The sequence below is a fragment of the Scyliorhinus canicula genome, chromosome 11 (genome assembly GCF_902713615.1).
Source record: "Scyliorhinus canicula chromosome 11, sScyCan1.1, whole genome shotgun sequence".
NCBI lineage: Eukaryota > Metazoa > Chordata > Chondrichthyes > Carcharhiniformes > Scyliorhinidae > Scyliorhinus > Scyliorhinus canicula.
In genome coordinates, this window is record NC_052156.1 from 164,206,073 (window position 1) to 164,223,350 (window position 17,278).

The window sequence follows — 17,278 nt, forward strand, 5'->3', positions numbered from 1 at the left end:
GGGTGAAGCTCAGAGAGAGAAAAGAATCCTGTATGAACGGGTGGGATTACGCGGGTTGGGAAATCCACTGAGAAAGGTTGTGAAAAGCTGCCACAGAGACCGGCTTTCGCAAAGGGGTCGGCAGGAGCTACTCTAACAACAGGAATATCTTCTATAAATGCAAGTACCATTGTCACCTGCCCGACTGTCTAAGTGGAGTTGAGAGCTGTATGTCATAGAATCATCAAATTTACAGTGCAGAAGGAAGCCATTCGGCCCATCGAGTCTGCACCGGCCATATAAGCTCTTCTTATTAGGTTTGAAGTTTAAAAGTTTAAATATTGATTTTTCTTTTGATTTAATAAAGTTAAATAAAGTAAATTTTATTTAAAAAAAATAACCAAGTCCTATTTCTACTGCAATCACTCCTGGGACAAATCATTCTTTTCACAGTCTTATAAAATGTTTCGGTTCTGGTCCAGTACCTTAGCCACTGTTGGGATCTGACCAGGCGTCCGTAACAGTCTTAAAATGATAAATTAATCCATTAGATGGAATTGCATACATGATGGATGAGCTACATCCTCAAATCAACTTCCAAAACAGCCTGGACGCAGTGACATGCCCTGGGGAACTTCACACTGGTGTTAGCACATTTGGCAAAAAAACCACATCAGGAAAGAGGGCGGGAGGTGTAAAGGGGGGTGTTAAAGGAGGAGAGAAGACTGAGAAGTGGAAAGGCTTCGGTAGAGAATTCCTCAACGAAGAACTGAGGCAGCTGAAGGCACGGCTGCCAACGGTGTGGCGATGATCCACAATTGGAAGGAAGCCGATATTCCCAAGGATATTGGGGGCCGGTGAAACTTTCCGAGATGGAGCGTAGCGAGGAGGCCAGGGAGGGGTTTGAAAATGAGGATGAGAACTTAAAATTCAGGGCGTTGCTTAAGCGGGAGCCAACATAAGTCAGCAAATGCAGGGGTAATGGATGAAGGGCGATTGGTGTGAATTAGGAGACAGACAACAGCGCTTTCGATGAGCTGACATTTATGGAGAGGCTTCCCAGGAGGACATTAGAATATTGAAGCCTGAATGTAGCTAAAATGTAGCTAAAATAACTGCCCTTGCCTCAACCTACCAGCTGCTGGGTGAGGGTATCAGCAGCTGGTAGGTTGAGGCAAGGGCAGAGACGGGTGATGTTGCAAAGGTGAAAGTATCCAGTTATTTTAGCAGTGAGACAGTAATTCCTGTAACCCCTCCTGCCACAATAGCTTCCTATTAAGGTGTCAGCTCCTGTTCATGTGAAGGTGGCAGCTGCAGAGTCGCAGCATCAGAAGCCAAACATTTCTTTGGGCTGTTTTACTGATAACAGTGAATGCTTGTGATCACAGCAGGAGACCCTGACTTGGCAAATTTCACAGTCTGAACACAGCTGGCATCAGTAGATGTGACCATTAACCTAGTATTAAATATCATTATGTTACTTCAAGTGTAGGAGCTTAATTCTCTGGCTCACACTGTCACCCTCAGTAAATGGACTGAACCATGTCCTCTGATAAAGCTCCTGCACTCAGGATTACAACCACACCGGCAATCAACCGCGAACAAGGCCAATGTGCTAAAGCTAGATTTTTTTCAAATTCATTCATGGGATCCCTGGCACGACTGGTATTTATTGCTCTGTGCTAATTGGTCATGAGAGGGTGATGGTGAGCTGCCTGTCTGCTTGAATACAAATAATGATAATAATCTTTATTAGTGTCACAAGTAAGCTTACATTAACACGGCAATAAAGTTACTGTCAAAATCCCCTAGTCGCCACATTCCGGCGTCTGTTTGGGTACACTGAGGGATAATTCAGCTAACAAGCACATCTTTCGTGTCTTGTGGGAGGAAACTGGAGCACCTGGAGGAAACCCACGCAGACACGGGGAGAACGTGCAGACTCCACACAGACAGTGACTCCCGCCGGGAATCGAACCTGGGACCCTGGAGCTGTGAAGCCACAGTGCTAACCACTGTGCTGCTGTGCACAGCACTGACACCTGAGTGGCTCGCTCAGTCATTTCAGAGGGCAACTAAGAGTCAATCACACATTATGGGTCTGGAGTCACGTGTAGGCCAGACGGGGGAAGGGGAGCAGATTTTCTTCATTACTTTCATGGTCGCCGTTAGTCCAATTACCTTTTTATTCAAGATTTTGTTCTTCCAATTACAATTCTTCAGCTGCCATTTAGGGATTTGAACTCATATCTCCTAATCATTAAACCAGCATGAAACGAAAGAGAAAATGCTGGAAAATCTCAGCAGGTCTGGCAGCATCTGTAAGGAGAGAAAAGAGCAAACATTTCGAGTCCAATGTCTCTTTGTCAAAGCTATAAGACAGGGCAAGTGGGAAATATTTGGACTGTGGAGTGAGAATAAATGATGAGTCATATCCAGAGAAACCGGGTACTAATGGCCACAGAAACCAAGGGGAAAGAGGGTTAATGGCGGTCCCAGAGAGAACAGAAAATGTGAAAGAGCAAACAGCAGAGAAACTAACATCAGAGGATGAACTGTAGATGTGGGAGGAGGGGAAGGGGGAAGCAAAAAGGAGAAAGGGTGGATAAGATGGAGGGGGGTTAATATATATTAATAAAAACAAGAAGGAAATGGGAAAAGACAGTTAAAATGAAATGGGATGAAAACAAATGGGTCGAGATGGAGTAGAGCTAATCATCTGAAGTTGTTGAATTTGATGTTGAGACCGGAAGGCTGTAGCGTGCCTGACCTGAAGATTGACCTGTTTGCGTTGAGCTTCACTGGATCATTGCAGCAAGCCAAGGACAGATAGGTGGGCTTGGGAGCAGGGTCTTTTGTTAAAATGGCAAGCAACGGGAAGGTCACGGTCCTGAATTAATGAAATGAAAAATGAAATGAAATGAATGAAAATCGCTTATTGTCACGAGTAGGCTTCAATGAAGTTACTGTGAAAAGCCCCTCGTCGCCACATTCCGGCGCCTGTCCGGGGAGGCTGGTACGGGAATCGAACCGTGCTGCTGGCCTGCTTGGTCTGCTTTAAAAGCCAGTGATTTAGCCGAGTGAGCTAAACCAGCCCCTAGTGAGCTAAACCAGCCCCTAGAATGCGCACAGACCGAAGATGCTCAGCAAAGCGATCGCCCAGTCTGCGTTTGGTCTCTCCGATATAGAGGAGACCACATTGGGAGCAGCGAATGCAGCGAGTTCTCTGTCTGTTAGCTTTGACAAAGACTCATCGGACTCGAAATGTCAGCTCTTTTCTCTCCCTACAGACGCTGCCAGACCTGCTGAGATTTCCCAGCATTTTCTCTTTCGTTTCAGATTCCAGCACCTGCAGTAATTTGCATTAATCCAGCAGTATTGCCCTGGATTAGCAGTCCAGCAACATAGCCACACTGCAACTGCACCCCACATTGGCTGCTATTAATTGTTTTTTGATCAATACTTTTAAATTTTTAAATGCATTGCCTTGGATGCATTTTTCAGTAAATTCCAATTTTTCAGACTGTTTAAGTTAAAAATAGGATACTTTCAGTTTGGCCTGATGGCAGCCAGATGGAATTGACAACATTGTAGAACATTCTAGAAACTGGATTCACCTGTTCCAAGGGAAGTACGGGAACAGGAAAAAACAGGAATGTTTTTTCCATAGATCCGGTGCAATTTACTCACTGATGTGCTCTACCCAGCTGGTTCATCTTCTCAAGGAAATTATTCTTAGTACCACTCTTATTTTTAAATTATTGAATGTCTCTCTTCCCCAAACAACAAGAAAATCAACAATAGACTTGTGTGTTTTTCTTCCCAAATCTTTACTCAGCCAGAAAACCTCTTGTACTTCAGCCCTGATGAAGAATCCAAGATTATGATTAGCGATTTTGGTCTATCCAAGATGGAAGGCACAGGAGATGTTATGTCTACAGCGTGCGGCACCCCAGGCTATGTGGGTAAGTGACTTCCTTGGAATGGGAGGTTCTGGAAAGTTCGAAAGTCTTTCACTGATTTCACTCTGAATTTTGATACATGAACGACCCTACAAGGGGGAAAAAGACAGCTACTAGAATGTTCCTTGCTGCCAAATCTGATCTCGTTCCAACACAAAGCTCAAAACAAATCCACGTTTAACCTGTCAGCCACCACAAGATTAACTGCATTCCCATTTTGCATTTTTGTTTGTGTGCATCGTTGTCAGGGCCAGAATTTATTGCCCAACCCTAATTGCCCTTGAGAAGGGGATGGGTGAGTCGCCTGCTTCAATCGCTACAGTCCTTGTTTCAATCATCCTCAGAATTCTCAGTGAAAATGCTAATCAATTGTCCAGAGGAGCTTTCTTTGTTAATCGGTGCACAGAACGTGGAAGTGACAAGGTCAACATTTATATCTTTCGAGACGGTGGTGGTAAAACACTTTTTTAACAAGTAAGCAGCTTGCAAAGCCATTTCAGATTAGAGTCAACTGTGTTAGAACATAGAACATAGAACAGTACAGGCCCTTCAGCCCACGATGTTGTGCCGACCATTTATCCTAATCTAAGATCAACCTAACTTACACCCCTTCAATTTACTGTTGTCCATGTGCCTGTCCAAGAGTCACTTAAATATCCCTAATGGCTCTGACTCCACCACCTCTGCTGGCAATGCATTCCACACACCCACCACTCTGTGTAAAGAACCTGCCTCTGACATCTCCCCTATACCTTCCTCCAGTCACCTTAAAATTATGTCCCCCTCGTGACAGCCATTTCTGCCCTGTTGCTGTGGGTCTGGAGTTATAGGCAACCAGACCATGTAAGAGTTCCACAGATCGCCTTCCCTTAAAGGATGTAGGATAACTAGATGAGATTTTAAAATGATTTGCAAGTTGCAAATTCACCATTATTAAGAATCGCTTTTATTTCTAGATTGATTATTAAATGAACTTCAAATTTGTCAGCTGTCATAGTAGGATTTGAATTCACGTCTCTGGATCATTGATCGAGGCCTCTGCATCGCTACACAGGAGCATAACCATCAGATTTTGTTAAATTCTTTCGGGTGATGTGTGTTGCTGGCTAGGCCGGTATTTAACTCCCATCCCTCATTGCCCTTGAAAAGGTGGTGGTGAGTTGCCTTTTTGAACCACTGCAGTCCACTTGGTGTAGGTACACCCACAGTGCTGTCAGGAAGGGAGTTCCAGGATTTTGACCCAGCGACAGTGAAGGAACGGCCGGTATGTTTCCAACTCAGGATGGTGAGTGGCCCGGAGGGGATCTCCAGGTGTTGGTGTTCCTATGTATCTGCTGCCCTTGTCTTTTGAGATGTTAGTGGTCCTGGGTTTGAAAGGTGCTGCTTAAGGAGCCTTGGTGAGTTCCTGCAGTGCATCTTGTAGATGGTACACACAGCTGCCACTGTGCATCGGTGGTGAAGGGAGCGAATGTTAGTTGATGGCTGCTAATCAAGCGTGGCTGCTTTGTCCTGGGTGATGTTGAGCTTCTTGAGTGTTGTTGGAGCTGCACTCATCCAGGCAATTGGGTAGTATTTCATCACACACTTGACTTCTGCCTTGTAGATGGTGGACAGGTTTTGGAGAGTCAAGGAAATTAGTTATTCCCACAAAATTCACAGATTTTGAACTGCTCTTGTAGCCACAATATTTTATATGTCCAGTCCAGTTCAGATCCTGGTCAATGGTAACCCCAGAATGTTGATCATGGAAAACGTAGGGAATTCAGCATTGGTAGTGCGAATGAATGTCAAGGCGAGTTGGTTAGATCCTCTGTTGTTCAGGGGGGGATCTTTTTGAATCTTACAGGATACTGCAAGGCCTGGATAGAGCAGACATGGAGAGGATGTTGCCACTTGTAGGAAAAACTAGAAACAGAGGACACAATCTCAGATTAAAGGGACGATCCTTTAAAACCGAGATGATGAGGAATTTCTTCAGCCAGAGGGTGGTGAATCTGTGGAACTCTTTGCCGGTGAAGGCTGTGGAGGCCAAATCACTGAGTGTGTTTAGGACAGAGATAGATTGGTTCTTGATTCATAAGGGGATCAGGGGTTATGGGGAGAAGGCAGGAGAATGGGGTTGAGTGGCCTAATTCAGCTCCTATGTCTTGTTGGAGTTGGGCATCATGGAGGTATTGCTGTGAATCCCCTCATATCATTGTTGGCTGTTGGAGGTCTCTCACAGCATCCACAACAGGAAATGATCGCAGGATCAGACACACCATTTTACTTGTTTGCAGGGAAATGACACACCCCAGACGAGATGTCCTTAAAGGCTGGGTATTTTCAGTGGTCTTTGCCACTGATTTTTCCTTTCACTTCTTATAAAATATTTATCTTTCATGTTATGTCACCCTGGGACAGTGCGTGGTCAATTCCAGACCTGCCTGACCCTGAGACACAACACATTTGAAATTAACTCTTAATTTTAAAAATACCCAGTCTTTGGCCCTTGGCTGCCCCATAATGACAGTCACCAGGCTTGTAAATGGAAACACAACTAACGTTTATTAATAACAATAACTATAATTAAATAGGCAGCAAATACAACTGATTGACTCCTATCTAATTTCTACCCCGTCCCTTTAACTTGCCCATACCCTCTACGTGCACACCAGACAAACACAGAGGGAAAGGGGGATGTAAAAAATACTAAAAGCACAAGGATACAAGTCTCTGTTTCAGATTGTTGCGACACCGAGGCTATTCCCGGTCAGTTCCTGCCCCACAGACCCCCAAGTTCCAACAAATGTGAATTAACCAATAATTTGGATATTTTCCTGAGATCTTTGATCTTTGACTGCTCCAGTAACTTACAGGCACCAGGGCCGGGATTCTCCCCTAACCGGTGGGGCGGAGGTCCCAGCATAGCGGAGTGGCACCAACCACTCCAGCGTCGGGCCTCCCCAAAGGTGCAGAAATCTCCGCGCCTTTGGGGGCTAGGCCCGCGCCGGAGTGGTTGGCGCCACGCCGACTGGTGCCAAAACTGGCGCCAACGGCCTTTGACGCCCGCCGGCCTGCGTCGGGGCTGGCCGAAAGGCCTTCGCCAGTTCGCGCATGCGCCGGTGGGTCAGCTGCTGCTGACGCCACCACCGGCTCATGCGCGGTAGGGTGTTCTCTTCCGCCTCTGCCATGGTAGAGGCCGTGGCGGCGGCAGAAGAAAAAGAGTGCCCCCACGGCACTGGCCCACCCGCCGATCGATGGGCCCCGATCGCGGGCCTGGCCACCGTGCGGGCACCCCATGGGGTCCGATCGCCCCACGCCCCCCCCTCCCAGGACCCCGGGGCCCGCTCACGCTGCCAATCACGCCGCCACCAGAGGTGGTTGAAACCATGTCGGCGGGATTGGCCTCTCAGCGGCAGGACTTCGGCCCATCGCGGGCCGGAGAATCGGCGCAGGGGGCTCGCCGATCGGCGCGGCGCGATTCCCGCCCCCGCCAATTCCCGGGTGGCGGAGAATTCCGGCCATGGTGGGGGCGGGATTTTCGCCGGCCCCGGGCGATTCTCCGACCCTGCGGGAGTCGGACAATTTTGCCCCAGATGTGTGAATAAAACTTAGTAATTGTTTTTTCATAACAGGAAGAGAGATAAACATATAATAGCGCTAATAGAAGAATGGTCGGCTAATCTAATTATTCCCCTAACACCGTCCCATCCTCAACCCCCCCCCCCCCCCCACCCCCCACACACACAAGACAGACTCACAGTGGGGGCAGGGGGGGATCAAAATACGGGGAATTAAACTGGGAATGTGAGATGAGTATCTTTGCTGAGGAGGTTGAGGTCCTTGTAGGTGGTGATCCTCTTGGGAGACAAAGTGTCAAAATCCACCGGTTGGATCGGACCCTCTAGTCTGCGCCTTCAATTAAAACCCACAGACTGTAGAATTTCCTCTGGGGAGTCATTTTGACTTGACTGACCTCTGTCCCACTGAGATTATCATAGAATTCTCTGCCTGAAAATTTAAAAGAGGGTTTTCTGTCCACTCTGCATCTTGATTGCTTATCTGCTCTTTCTGCAGATCAAGATTAATTGTAGTGAAGAGACAGAGAAAAGGGGTCTTTTCTTCCAGACCTCTAGAGGTTTCAGGAGAGAGCTATCAGCAACCTACCTTCCTCAGTTTTCGAAACAGAGTTTAGGTTTTCACAGACCTGGCTACTGAGTCAGCTTACAGCCTTTCAATCAGAGGTTAAAATTCCACAGGGCTGATAGAGAGGGTGTTTTAATTGAACAGCCTTAACTGATAGAGAGAGTGTCCAGACCTGCTCCATTCTGGTCTCCAACTCTAAGCAGAACTGAAAGCAAAATGGGGTCTGCGCGTCTTCTTCCCAGAAACCTCTGAAGCACTCTACGAATCAAAATCAAGAACTGAACAAGTCCCGGAATTTCAGAAGAGTTGATTGGCCGCTAACCAAGTCCATAAAAATGACATCACTGGACTATGCCAAATAGCACACTGGACCGAAGGAAGTGCTTGGGCCAGTTCAAATGGCACATTAGACCAGGGGTGTTTCAGTTTAAAACCAACATCTGCATAATTGTGGAATCCAACAAAACAGAACATAAAGAAAAACAAGGGTCAGACAAGGATTTAAAAGAGGTTCCTTACAAGATGGATGTCTTCCAGTTAGATTATTTCAATCTAGGCTTTCACTCCTGACTCATCAAGGTCTTGTGACCTCTCTGCAGACTCAAAAACAGCAGACAGGAAACATTTGGGAGAAATAGAGAGAGAGAGAGAGAGAGCAAAACACAATTTCTCCTCTCAGCCTCCAGGAGCTTTCTCCCGGGTTCTCTGAAAACAACTGGCAGGATCCTATCACTGTCTCTTGCTGGGCAGAATATAGTCCCTGGCCAATCCATTGGCCACCAGCCAACCAATCTAACCAAATCCTTCCAATCTTGTGGGTGCCATAAAGTCTGAGTCTTTCTGTTCAAACGCTAAAACATAGCACATACTGAAACTTTTGAGTTCCTCACTTCCTCTGCTCAACTTAAAGATATGTCTTCATTAAAGATCCATGGATCAAAAATGATAACAACAAAATAAAAGAAATAAGGGAATCAACAGGAGAAGGGGCCCTCCATTCAAAAACTGAAGAATTCCATATTCTTACCGGAAGCCAAATCACAACAGGCCACTGTTTCTAACTGTACATATCATTCTCTTTTTGTATTGAATTCAGCCACCCCAGCAGTATAGATTCTGCCACTAGCAGAGTGGTGTCTGCATTGGGTGAATTTTCAATTATTTCCATTCCGACTTCTTATTTTGGGACCACTGAGTTGAACAAGAGGGAAACTATCCCGTTAGCTATTTACACAACTATCATTTTCTGATCTTGAAATCCTTCCAGCAATTACAGAATTTGAAGGGATTTCTATTATCTCCCAACTGTTTGAGAAATGGAATTTAGATTGTTTTCCGACTATAAGCATTGGTCCTTTTTTTAATCCTCTACAAAATGACTCAGTCTGTGCTGTGTTGAAATTTTGCTGCGGCAATATTGATCAGTGTCCTTCTGATGATGAAAGGGCAATTTAACAACATGGTGTTCATACATGGAGTAATACGTTCAGCTTTAATTTCACATCGGAAAACCATGAAGTTAATGTTTAGTGCGTTGTAGCTCTCCCCCCATTATGTCACAATAATAGCTGCCTCCAGAGCATTTTCAAGATGAATTGTTGCGGGGGATGCTGAGCTTCACATTTGCATTTCGCAAGATGTGCCGAAATCATAATGGTTATTCTGTACTGCTGGCAGCATAATCGGGAGTGACTCATAGCAGCACTGGAACCATTCAGCCCCTCGAGCCTGTTCAGCCACAGAGCCTGGGACGGGAATGTGAAATCGGGAACTTGCCCAGAGGGCAGGATTGTCCGTTCCTCCAGCCCCGTGTTTCTCGGCAATGTGGCCTTTTCTGTCGGCGGGATTCTCCACTCCTGCGGCTTGTCGAGAGGATTTCCCATTGAAGCAGCACCGCCGGGAAGCCCGCGGGCGGGGGGTTACGCTGCCGGCAGAAGCAGCGAACCCCAACGACCAGAGAATGCTAGCCATAGTGAGAGTGGGAAGATCAGCAAGGTGGCCATTATTAGCCTCGAAGACCACCCCCTGGTGGTCAGTTGCAGAGCAGCAACAACAATGACGACAGCTACTTGCATTTGTCTATTGCAGAACAACAAAGGAGCATTATGATACAAAGTATGTCACTGAGTTGTAAGGATATATGAAGGCAGATAATCAAAATCTTGGTCAAAAGTCACTGTAATAGGGAAACCCCCCCTCCCCCCCAGGTGCCCCTGTGACAGGGGGACTGTCCCCAGAATCACTGGAATAAGGGGAATGCCCCATCCCCACACATGGACCCCTGAAATAGTAGGATCACCTGCAGGGGTCCCTTTCCTAAAGAGACCTCCAAAGACGCCCCCTGCCTCTGGCACAGACTCCACCTCCCAGAAAAGGGAGTCCTGGCTGGAAGCTAGACAGCAGTCCAGACAGGGGCAGTTGGAAGCATTATAGCTGTAACACTTACCTTGCAGCTCCACATGTCCCTTCCTCGAAGGAGAGCAGCTGTGCCTTCCCATTCATAGCTTTCGAGTAGTGGTCTCTGATTGACAGCTCATAAAGACCATCAGCAGCTTTGAACAATTCGTCCCTTCATGTTTCAGTGGCCCAAGCGGTGAAACCCCAGTGTTTGTACACACTGACCACATCAAAGACAGGTAAGTGCAGTGAAACCACATGCTTGAGTGACAGGAGTGCACTTAATGCTTGGAGTGTACTTGCATCTCTTTGATCAAGAGGCGGCTTTGGGATTCCCTCGTATTCCACACCATGCATAAATTTGCGTCCCACTTTACGACTGCAAGGGGATTGCAAGGAGATCGTAAACCTGGTGCAATTCAGCTCCGACGGGAGAACTCAGGGCGAGATTCTCCGATTGCTGACGCCAAAATCACACTCGGTGATTGGCCGGAGAATCCCTTTTGACGCAAAAATCAGTGGCGCTGCCTGTTTTCAGACGCTCCGCCTTCTCCAAAACGGCATCATCGGTGAGTATGCCGCACGCCACTGGGGCAGCCTCAGGACGTTACCTGAAGGCCCCTCGCCCAATGCTCCTCCCCCGATGGGCCGATTTCCCGATGGCGAGGATCACTTGTGGTCTGAGGTTTCGCCAACCTCGCGTGGTGTCTGCGGACTGTGCCCACCGCTGCCACAGTCAGGGGGTGAGCCGCTCCGCTGGCCCGGGGGGCTTGGGGGACTGGTGGGGGGGGGTGGGTTGTCTAGGGGTGGCGGGGGGGGGGGGGGGTGACAGTGGGGCACTATCTGGCAGGCCAGGTCCACGCGTGGCTGGCGCCATGTTTTACGGCACGACCGCGGACCCGGCAATTCTCTGTCCGTACCTGCAGGTGAAGCCGGGGGGGGGCCTTACGTGGCGCTGGTGCTAGCCCCCCACCGGGCGGAACATCGGTGCGGAGGCGGCGCTGACTTTTTGGTCATAAGACTGGACACACGCTCCGGACACAGCATCAAAGGGGTTAATCACCATTAAGGCAGTAACCACACAGATAGGCCGGAATGTTACAGTTTTGTTTCAAAGTGCTGTCTCGGGCAGGAAAAGCAGAGGGAAGCACGCCGGCTGCCTTGCCGACTTTTCCCGTCACATTTTCAAAGAATTGGACGGTGCGGGTGCCATGATTCCATGTTGGCGGAGCCCTCCCCTCCCAGCTACCTCGCCCCTGGGGCAAACCGATCTGAACACAGAAGACAAACACGGAAAAATGGAAAGAGAAGATTGGGAATAAGGTTTCAGCCGGCGATGACACTTTACAATATCAGTTCTGCAACTCGTAAAGCTTCATTCCTACATATTGTCAATCAGATCAACATGGCTTGGCGTCAAGTGCTCTTTGAGGCATGTTCCCTGTGGCAACATCTACGAATCAACAATCTTTTGCAAAATAAGTAGCTCTTGCAGAAATTGAGAAATACTCTCAAAGGCATAACAAACCAGAAATGAAGTCATTACTTTAATAGATACTCGCATTTGTGTTTTCTATTTTAACTGGAGGAGGATGGAAAACTTGGCCAGGAATGAATTTCTCCCACAGAACTCAATGGCTCCGTCTGATTGCTTGACTCAAGGTGTTACTGGCAGCTTCAGCCGATACAAAAGCAAGAGAAGGTATAGAATCAGGATCGGTCAGGTGGATTCTTCTTCCGACCTGGATCTCCTCTCGTTAATTATGCCCAACGTCTAACGGAGAAAGGTTATGGGCATGGCACGGTCTAACAGGAGAAGCACTAAGTGCGGTGGTGAGCGCGATTTGCCGGGTGCGCCCCAACGGTTGACCTGGTGTGACTGCGAACGGTATCTAACGCCAATTAGGGCCGGTACTGATGCCCAATGGGCTTCATGGCAGAATGGCTATTTCACCAGCTGATTCACCTGGACTGCGCCTGACAGCTCCTCCGCTAACGAGGGGTAGCTGCTCGTAAACCGCTCCCTCCATGCAAAACCCAGACAGCACGCAGCCATGCCAAGGAGACCCGCATCACGATTCGGAGATGCCAACCTGGCCAGGCTGCTGAAGGGGGAGGTGTTGCGACGGAACACCCTGTTTCCCCGAGGGGGTTGGAGGATCAGCTGGTGCCAGCGTGTGGCTCAGAATGTCCCTTCTGAGTCCTCGCAGGGCAGGTTGGCACACAATGGCCGGGAAAGGGCCCAGATGGGCGTCGGGGTGCCGGGCATTAGAATCCTCACCCACTATGAGGAATGGGCCCTGGAGTGTCACTGCTGCCATCCCCACCTCCACAAACGAAGAGACACACACTTCGATGGGCAACATTAGTGAACAGGCTTCAGGGGCACATTCTGGCGAGCACCTCACAGTTGCTGATGCACAGGAATGTCCAGGAGGGTCAGTAGCCGGAGGTTTGCTGGATCCCAGGTCCCAGCTGGGTCCCAGTCCAATGCATGGCATCGAGGCCAACAGCGACCGCAGTGGACTGGAGCAGAACGTCAGCACCATGACTGGTGGTGTCCAAGGCATTGTTCAGTCGGTGACAGCCATGGCAGATCACCACGACAGAATGTCCCAATCAATGGGGAGGGGGGGGGGGGGGGGGGAGGGGCGTGTCTCTGACACAGGTGGGCATTCTCAAGGCACTCCAGAACGTGGCCCGCTCACAGAGGGGCATTTCTGAGGGCATCGATATCATGGTGCAGTAGCCATTGGAGCTCACAGGGGTGGGAAGGGGGGGGGGGGGGGGATATGATGGTCAAAGCCATGTCCTATGAGAAGTTGAAAGGATGAGGACTTCTCTGGTCCTCCAGGCATGCCAGACCCTCACCGCCTGTCCTCCGGCTGCTCCTGCCAGCCCTCCCCAGGCCCCCTCCTAGTCTGGCTGTTCCTCGTCCTCCTCCTCCTCTGACGTGGCCACCTTCAGCATGTCACCCCACTGATGTGCTAGGATGTGGCGGGCAGAGCAGACCATCACAAAACAGGTGTCTACGTGGGCCTCGTTATATTGGGTCTCCGCATTGGTCTCCGGGCTCCATATTGGCTTCATTAGCCAGGACCTCAGGGGGTACACTTATCCCCCAAGTGCCAACCCATCATCGTGGGGTGGTTCCCAAAAACGCCGCGATCTCCGACTGCCCCAGGATGCAGCTGTCGAGCACACTCCGTGGGAAGCGTGCACACACGTGCATGAGGTGGCGGTCGTACACAAGTTGGATGTTCAGGGAGGAAACCGAAGCACCCGGAGGAAACCCACGCAGACACAGGGAGAACGTGCAGACTCCGCGCAGACAGTGACCCAAGCCAGGAATCGAACCTGGGACCCTGGAGCTGTGAGACAGCAGTGCTAACCACTGTCCCACCGTGCCACCCTTCTGTACATATCCACCATTTTTCCCCCAGAGTTGTTCATTGTGCACAAAGCACCTCGAGACCGCCTCAGAGATGTGATGAAATGCCTTTGTCATTCTCTATATGGCAACTTGTATTCAAGAAGCCATTGACACAGACCCAGCAACATAGAAACCACCTGTGTGAAAGTTGGACCACTCTCCCTCAATCCCTATCACCTGAGGAAGGTGCAGATGTGAGAGAAAATGTACAAATTTTCTGGAGTGGGAAAACTGGGAGGAGTTTGAAAAGACCCCCAAATTGCAATTAATTCTTCACAGGGAACGTTCATGATTGAGGGTCAGTTAGCTCAGTTGGCTGGATGGCTGGTTCATGATTCGGAGCGACGCCATCAGCGTGGGTTCAATTCCCGTACGGGCTGAGGTTATTCGTGAAGGCCCTGACCTCTGAACCCTGCCCCTCGCCTGATGTGTGGTGACCCTCAGGTTAAATCACCGCCAATCGGCTCTCTCAGAGCAGCCTATGGTCCTCTGGGACCTTGGCGATATTTGTGTTTATTGATTGAAATGGAAAAGATCATTGACTTCCTGAAAAAGGGCGAGGCAATCTTTGTTTTTAGAGTATCGCGTCAGATTAACCTCTACCCTAAATTTGTATGGCAGAGCGAAGCTCACACAGTCTCAATTCATTCTGTGACTTCTGAGGATAAAATTATTGCAGAGAAAATTGTCAAGTGCTTGAGAAATGATCATTTATAAATTTTCTACTTTGAGGTTTTGTAAGTAGGGGGGTCCCCATTTTGTTATTTTCTTCAGTCTTTATTAACAAGTAATTTAAGCAAAAAGAGTATTTGCCTCCATTTTCACTTCAACTTCCTGCTTTTTTTATTTCTGCTCTTTGCCCCACTCACTGTCACTGATAGGATGAGCATTTAGAACATAGAACACTACAGCGCAGTACGGGCCCTTCGGCCCTCGATGTTGCGCCGACCTGTGAAACCATCTGAAGCCTATCTGACCTACACTATTCCATTTTCATCCATATGTCTATCCAGTGACCACTTAAATGCCCTTAAAGTTGGCGAGTCTACTACTGTTGCAGGCAGGGCGTTCCACACCCCTACTACTCTCTGAGTAAAGAAACTGCCTCTGACATCTGTCCTAAATCTATCACCCCTCAATTTAAAGCTATGTCCCCTCGTGTTGGTCATCACCATCCGAGGAAAAAGACTCTCACTGTCCACCCTATCTAACCCTCTGACTATCTTATATGTCTCTATTAAGTCACCTCTCAGCCTTCTCCTCTCTAACGAAAACAACCTCAAGTCCCTGAGCCTTTCCTCGTAAGACCTTCCCTCCATACCAGGCAACATCCTAGTAAATATCCTCTGAACCCTTTCCAAAGCTTCCACATCCTTCCTATAATGTGGTGACCAGAACTGCACGCAGTACTCCAGGTGCGGCCGCACCAGAGTTATGTACAGCTGCAGCATGACCTTGTGGCTCCGAAATTTGACTCCCAATATCAGAGCCGTTATGTAAACAGTTGCTGATCGGTGTCTTGTTGGGATGTGGCGGCTGGTCCTTGAATCGAGAAGGACGTCCACCGGCCTTGGTGATTCTTTAGGCGACTGAGGGGGTCCCGATTCTGGATCCACAAGTTCCTCCGCAGTGGGGGCATGTTGCCGCATGGTGAGGGGGGAGGGGGGGGGGATTCGCAGCCCCGGGTTGTCTGCCCCCTCCTTTCTCTGCCGCTGTCGTTCTGCCTTGCTGTCAAGTCCCTGAGCCTCAAAGCCGCTTGTGTCTTGCTGGACCAGGTGGAACAGTCTGCAGCCCTCTCTCAGCCAGTGGTGTTCATGCCTCCCGGCTTTAGGGCAGCCTTGAGCAGATCCTTATACCCCTTCCTTTGGCCAGCCTCGGAGCGTTGGCCAACGGAGAGCTGGAAGAAGAGAACCCTGCTGAGGGAGGTGGTTTCCGGGCCTCCGGACAGAATGGCCGGCCTCTCAGAGTTGTCCCGCGGGTGCAGGGCTTCGCTGCTGGTAGACGCAGCTTGATGGAGGGTCTAGCGTTGGTCTGGCGGTCCTCCAATTTGATCCCAAAGATTCAACACAAAAAACGCTGGCAGAAGTTGTCAAGGATCTTAACGTGGCGTCGATAGGCAACCCAGGTTTCGCTACAGTAGGGGAGGACAGTCAACACAACAACCTTATAAACTAAGATTCTTGATGCCTTTCAAAGGTCCCTGTCATCAAAGACACATTGGAATACATAGTTGGACTAACCTATCAAGTCACTGTAATTATATGTATAATCTAAGGAGTGTAAAGGTTTAACAAGATGATGTTCATGTATCTCAACACTAGATGGCATCACTGAACAGCCTTATAAAAGGCTGCGTCTCTAAGCATTCTGGGAGAAGGCAAAGGAGAAGGATAGAGTGAGGTTGAGATAGCGTGTTAGTTGTATTAGAAAGACATTATAGACTACTGCAGCATAGATTTAATATTGTTGTTTTATTAGCTATTACTTAGTCAAGTGTGCGAATAATTTCAATAAACCAGCTTTGTTTGAAATACATAGCTTGATGTTCTTTGTAAACACTACGACTTTCAGCTATCTTGGAGAACTATACAAGGAACATCAGTCACCACAAAAGAAGTAATTGTGAAGGGCAGAGAGCCTTGCTCGCCACTTGCCTTTTCTCCTTTCGTGTGTAATGACTGTGGGCAAATTTCCATGTCGATTATTTGAGCACCAAGATGTAAACTGAGACCAATTTATATTCTGTCGCCCTTTCAACAGAGAAGCATTATTCAGAATTTTATTTGCAGGAACTTTCTTCATGGTAGTTGCAAGGGAATGAAAAACAGGATCAGATCTGCAAATAATCAGTGGGTTAATGGAAAGCAACTGCACGAAAGTCAGATCTAACTTTTACGATGTTAAGACTCGTTAATGTGGTGAATACTCTAAATGGTGTAGAGTAAAAATGCAGGAAGTGGTTTTCCTTCATTTATCATAATCCTCCCTGTAGCCGAGACTTGAGTGATGACAGCCCAACCGATACAATAGACTCAACGCAGCTGACTACAGATCAAATTGGGATAATAGTGGTGAAGCCTTGTAATCGGGAGAGTTGGACAAGGCTCAGACAGCATCACGGGACTGTGTAACTCAGCAGCAAAAGTGCACCAGGATATTAAAATAATAATACAATTATTATTAGCTTAACCCTCAAGTGATTCCCTCTAAGTAGTGATCCCCTGACCTCTGCCTATACAAATTCCTAAAACAATAAACCTCAAGGACATATAAGATAACATGTGTCAAGAAAGCTCCCCCATGTCACTACACCCTCCCTATCACAGACGCAACTCCACCTAATTAATCACCTAACAGAATGGACAGCTGAATAAAATGT

At 48.3% G+C, this 17,278-nt stretch overlaps 1 protein-coding gene across 1 annotated transcript in view; it reads left to right on the forward strand.

Moving 5' to 3' along the window:
* Window positions 1-17,278, forward strand: part of camk1da (calcium/calmodulin-dependent protein kinase 1Da) — a 432,129-nt gene that overhangs the window by 347,531 nt on the left and 67,320 nt on the right. The window contains exon 5 of the mRNA XM_038811923.1: window positions 3,818-3,944. Within this exon, the coding sequence (XP_038667851.1) occupies window positions 3,818-3,944 (127 nt within the window). The remainder of the gene's footprint in view (window positions 1-3,817; window positions 3,945-17,278) is intronic.